Below are 5685 nucleotides of genomic sequence, written 5' to 3'. Positions count from 1 at the left end.
TTTTCACTTTTGCAGGCTTTCTTCCGTCTTATATTTGCAGTTAATACAGTCACTTGGTAAAGTTAATGAATTCCCTCGGGATCAACAAATTATTAATCTGTTGGTTTTCATCGTAGATATAGGACAAAGAGCATGCTTTGTTATTTTAACAGTTTATAAACTGACCCTAAAAGCGAGCTCTGCTTTTTTCCTAGACAGTTGTGATGAGCCCGGTTTTTAGCGTTCCCTTTACAGCTAATATGACAGAAAGATCTGATATAAATGTGAAGACACTGAGTGCAGCCTGATGCTGGCCCCTGAGCTTCTAGCAAAGGTTTCAGAGCTGGCGTAGTTCTTCTACCAAAACTACCTTCAGCTTGGTTTCATGTGCTTCATAAACACCAGTGCATTTTTATGAAGTGCAGAGGCAAAGTCTGGTGGTGGGTCATAAAGCAGCAGCAGCAGTACTCAGGACTGTTTCAGTTAGCCATGTAAACTGAGGAGGCATGTTGGTTTTAGCTGAAACATTGTATGGAGTGCTGCTGTGCTTGCAAGTGAAGATTTATCAAATCGTTTGTTTTTACAGTGTGTCTAATTTGTGCTCTCTTGGCAGGATGTGTCCACTCTGACACCTCTCTCACCAGAGATCATTAGCAGACAGGCCACAATCAACATAGGTATGGAAATAAGTCAAAAAATGACAGTTCAGCACCAGTGAAAGTTGGGCTTGACAAATGAGGAGGGGCTGTTGTGATGTCTGTATTCCTCTCTCCTAGGCACCATTGGTCACGTGGCCCATGGGAAGTCAACAGTGGTGAAGGCCATTTCTGGTGTGCACACCGTTAGATTTAAGAATGAGTTGGAGAGGAACATTACTATCAAACTGGGATATGCTAATGCTAAGGTAAGCCCTCATCAGTTACCTTAGAGTTTGAGCACTTCTCATGCGTGTGCAGTGATTAATTTAAATGTCTTTCATCTCATTCGAAGGGATATGTTTTCAGACCTGATACATTTTCATTTGTCTAGTAAAGTCAGGTGACCCCTGCAGATAGGAAGCAGCAGCAGCCACTGTTTGTTTATTTGCATGAGACTTCTAATATAAACCTTAACAGTTTGAAAGGAAACTTGTTTATTGTTGGTAGCATACACTGTTGCATGCAACAACATAAGTCAGTAGGGTTTGTTTTTTTCTCAGAAGTAAAACGTTGGAAATCATCTGTGACACTCTCATATGCTAATATGTGTTGCTAGACTCTTACTAGGAGAAGCTGATAGTTACTTCCATGTTTTTCTTTTTTCACACGCTGTAGATCTATAAACTGGATGACCCCAGCTGTCCCAGGCCAGAGTGCTACAGGTCATGTGGCAGCAGCACCCCTGATGAGTTTCCCACAGACATCCCCAGCACCAAGGGCAACTTCAAACTGGTCAGGTAAAGCTGGAGAGAGAGCACCGAGGAAGGCATTTCAGTTTAGGGTTTTGCATATTAAGCTCATAATTTCCTCAGGTGACCTTGGGATCAGTTTGACTGTAAACATACATTAGTGGCATTTCTCTTATTTTCTCCAGACACGTGTCATTCGTGGACTGTCCTGGTCATGACATTTTGATGGCAACCATGTTGAACGGAGCAGCTGTGATGGATGCTGCCCTCCTGCTGATTGGTACATCTCTCACTGCTCAACACCACTGAACAAGACAGACGTTGCTTTAATTGGTGTTAATCACTCCTAGCGTTGTTGGAAATCTGAGTTTTGTCTCTGCCTTTCAGCGGGTAACGAGTCGTGTCCTCAGCCCCAGACGTCAGAGCATCTGGCAGCCATAGAAATTATGAAGCTGAAGCACATTCTCATTCTCCAGAACAAGATCGACCTGGTGAAGGAGAGCCAGGCCAAAGAGCAATATGAACAGATCCTTGCCTTTGTACAGGGTGAGTCAGCATGAACCCACACTCAACTGTAAACTGAACGGATCCATCTGGGATTCCTTCCAGAGCAACCAAGTACCAGAAGATCTAGCACACAAAGCTGATGTTTGTCATTTTCTCCTGCAGGCACAGTGGCAGAGGGCGCTCCCATCATTCCTATCTCAGCCCAGCTGAAGTACAACATTGAGGTGGTTTGTGAATACATTGTCAAAAAGATCCCAGTTCCCCTCAGAGACTTCACTTCAGAGCCCAGACTCATCGGTAAAAAACAAAACATCTTTTAACTGTTTTTCTGTCTGCTTGTCATTTCTTGCACTTCACTCTGTCTTTGTCCTGTTTGCTTTAGTTTTATGGCAGAAAACACTTAACTGTGTTGAATAAAATACAAATGAAACCCAGAAACTGTCTCATAGCATCTTCTGTGTTTCAGTCATCAGATCGTTTGACGTGAACAAGCCTGGCTGTGAAGTCGATGACCTGAAGGGAGGCGTGGCAGGAGGAAGCATCCTGAAGGGTGTGCTGAAGGTGAGATTCATGCTCATGCTCCAGTGGACAGTACTGGGGATCAGATTTCAGAATGGATGCTGAAATGCACTAACATCAACTTTGTAACTATGTTGTATAATAACACCTTCACCGTTTAGAAATTGGCACCATTTTCTGTATTAGTCTAATTTCTCTAAGGGGATGATGGAAATATAGCTGAAAATTGTACATTAAATTGTAGTGGATTTTAGATTATTCTTTCTTCCCCCCCATTATTATTCCATTGCAGGGTTAGCTGGTAACATTTCTCAGTGGCGCCCTGCCACAGCAAAACATTAACCCCCCCACCCCACCCCACCCATAATCAAGTGACTTAGCCAGGAAGCTCATCAATAACACAGCACGTCACAGATGCAGTTAAGGCCAGTTCAGATATAGAACTTCATTCTATCAGAGATGTCCGGTGAAGACCGTTTGCCCATCTGCTGTCCTTTCAGTTCATCAGGAGCTGATGACTGACAGCTGCTTTGACGCTGATTGCACCATTCACAACTGTTGAAGACTTAACTTAGCACCTGCAAAAAACTTCACTATTAAAAAAATACAGGCATAACTAGTCTATATTAATCCATATAATTATTAAGTGTTTGTTTACCTCCACAGAGAGGGAACATGGATTAGGGAGGGAAGACAGAGCTCAGAGAAGGACAGATGAGGAGAGAGGAGGTGGGACCTTCAGTAATTGGTCAGGCAGAGCACTGCACTTGTTTGCACCGAGGGTAACTTAGAAACTGTTCTGAAGCCATAAAGGAGCCGTCACCTATAGTTTGAGTTGCACTGTGTCTAAACTGTCCTGTTCCTCTGCATGACCCCTAGGTGGGTCAGGAGATCGAGGTGCGCCCAGGTATCGTGTCCAAGGACCAGGAAGGCAAACTGATGTGCAAACCCATCTTCTCAAAGATCGTGTCTCTGTTTGCTGAGCACAACGACCTGCAGTACGCTGCGCCCGGAGGCCTCATTGGTAAATCCATGTTCACGCATTTCACCTTCTTATGTGGGTCATCAAGCATGTGCACAGATAGACCCCAGGTGGTGCTCAAACACCTGCCCTTTTAACCTCTTTATGCAGGACGGTTTTTCTAAACTTAGTTTTAACTTTAGATTTTAAACAATTTTCATTATGGGTCATTGCAAAAGCAGGAACAACACATATGAACAAGACAGGAAACAAAGAGTAGCACAAACAACAAAACAAGAGTCCTGGCACGTTACGTGATGCATTCTGTGTTTGTGTGCAGGTGTGGGCACTAAGATCGACCCAACACTGTGCCGTGCGGATCGTATGGTCGGTCAGGTGCTGGGCGCCGTCGGAGCGCTGCCAGAGATATTCACCGAGCTGGAGATCTCCTATTTCCTGCTCAGGAGGCTGCTGGGAGTCCGCACAGAGGGAGACAAGAAGGCAGCTAAGGTAAGCTGTGAACAGCAATTGTAGTCCAAAATCTTCAGAACTACAAGAGAAGTATATCTGCTGAAGGCTGTCAGCGGGTCCTGGAAATGCCTTGAATTTCGCTAGCGATCTTGCAGTGTTGTGGTAAGATGGTTCGAGGAAATCCCTCAGTCGCCTTTCAGCTGTAAAGTGGGTCTGTAGTTTTCTCATGAACACAGTGATACTGAGAAATCAACCAGAAACACAAATCAAACTGTTGGCTTGAACAGGGTGAGCACAGCATTGTCTCTCTTGTTGTCTCTGCAGGTCCAGAAACTGTCTAAGAACGAGGTGCTGATGGTGAACATTGGCTCGCTGTCCACAGGCGGCCGCGTCAGCGCTGTCAAGGCTGACCTGGCAAAGATTGTCCTCACCAACCCTGTGTGTACAGAGGTCGGAGAGAAGATCGCTCTGAGTCGGCGTGTGGAGAAGCACTGGCGGTAAGGACCAGGGTGCCTGTTTTCTCATTAGGCATCAGCTCAGCTCATCACGTACACGTTTGCCCAAGCAGTTGTTTTCGTACTTTGTTTTTTATCTGTTCTGTCATCTGACCAACTGCTCTGTTTCCTCCTGTCAGTCTGATTGGTTGGGGACAGATCAGAAGGGGCGTGACCATCACACCCACTGTGGACGATGACTGATGAGGAGGAAATGGGACATCGCCTTGAAGCTCCCAACAGACAACACAACCACCACACTCTACTTGGCCTTTGTTCACAATGCTTTTATACTAGGAGGAAGGAGGGGAACAGAACAGGACATGTCCGTGGTTTAAAGATGCCTCCTCGCACTGCACTGCACTGCACTGCTCTGTTTCTCTGCAGCGACACAAGATTAGTCTTTGTGAAGGAGGGAAGAAGGTGTCTTCAGACTGTCAGAACACTCCTGCAGAGGATGTCCTCCAGCAACTGCTGTCAGAGTGAATCACAGGTTTTATTCAGTACCAGGATCATCCTGTGCTGTTCACAAATTTCAGTCACATCTAATAAAATATATTTGGAACCTATGTGCTTGGTTGTGAGGTGGGTTTGTTTCGTGTCATATGTCTGTATTAGACTGTGTCTTTGTAAGTTTATATTGCTGGCATTGTACTGTGATCAGATCACATGACTTGTACAGGTCAGAAGCAATGTGAAGGTGCCATCTTGGGTTTTATGAATTTCGATACTGGCACCTTTGGCAGAGTGGAGCAGGGCACTGCTGTATTAACTGATGTGACCCTTTGCCAAAGATGTTTTAAGGTTTAGTTTATCAAATTGTTGCACACTTTTACATGCCTGCAGCAGTGTTCTGCAGGGGCCTGAACATGTAAATTTGCAACATTTCCAAATTGTGACAGTCTTAAACACAAAAGATCTTTCACTGCTTCAGTAACATCACCCAGCAATACAGGTGCTGGTCATATAATTAGAATATCATCAAAAAGTTGATTTATTTCATTAATTCCATTCAAAAAGTGAAACTTGTATATTATATCCATTCATTACACACAGACTGATATATTTCAAATGTTTATTTCTTTTAATTGTGATGATTATAACTGACAACCAATGAAAACCCCAAATTCGGTATCTCAGAAAATTAGAATATTACTGAATACCAATACAAAAAAAGGATTTTTAGAAATCTTGGCCAACTGAAAAGTATGAACATGAAAAGTATGAGCATGTACAGCACTCAATACTTAGTTGGGGCTCCTTTTGCCTGAATTACTGCAGCAATGCGGCGTGGCATGGAGTCGATCAGTCTGTGGCACTGCTCAGGTGTTACGAGAGCCCAGGTTGCTCTGATAGTGGCCTTCAGC

The 5685-nt window shown here is 44.2% G+C and overlaps 1 protein-coding gene across 1 annotated transcript in view; it reads left to right on the top strand.

Annotated features, from left to right (window-relative positions):
• The window catches only part of eif2s3 (eukaryotic translation initiation factor 2, subunit 3 gamma), a 5488-nt gene extending 601 nt beyond the window's left edge, over positions 1–4887 (top strand). Inside the window, exons 2-12 of the mRNA XM_020585372.1 lie at positions 593–656; positions 756–883; positions 1293–1414; positions 1552–1646; positions 1754–1912; positions 2036–2170; positions 2340–2434; positions 3272–3416; positions 3694–3863; positions 4149–4321; positions 4459–4887. Of these exons, the coding sequence (XP_020441028.1) occupies positions 593–656; positions 756–883; positions 1293–1414; positions 1552–1646; positions 1754–1912; positions 2036–2170; positions 2340–2434; positions 3272–3416; positions 3694–3863; positions 4149–4321; positions 4459–4522 (1350 nt within the window). The 3' untranslated portion in view covers positions 4523–4887. The remainder of the gene's footprint in view (positions 1–592; positions 657–755; positions 884–1292; positions 1415–1551; positions 1647–1753; positions 1913–2035; positions 2171–2339; positions 2435–3271; positions 3417–3693; positions 3864–4148; positions 4322–4458) is intronic.
• The last annotated feature ends 798 nt before the right edge of the window (positions 4888–5685 follow it).

Source organism: Monopterus albus, unplaced genomic scaffold, assembly GCF_001952655.1.
Source record: "Monopterus albus unplaced genomic scaffold, M_albus_1.0 scaffold362.1, whole genome shotgun sequence".
In the NCBI taxonomy this organism is placed as follows: Eukaryota; Metazoa; Chordata; class Actinopteri; order Synbranchiformes; family Synbranchidae; genus Monopterus; species Monopterus albus.
The sequence above is the reverse complement of the archived record's forward strand: the minus strand, read 5'-3'. Positions and strand labels throughout refer to the sequence as shown.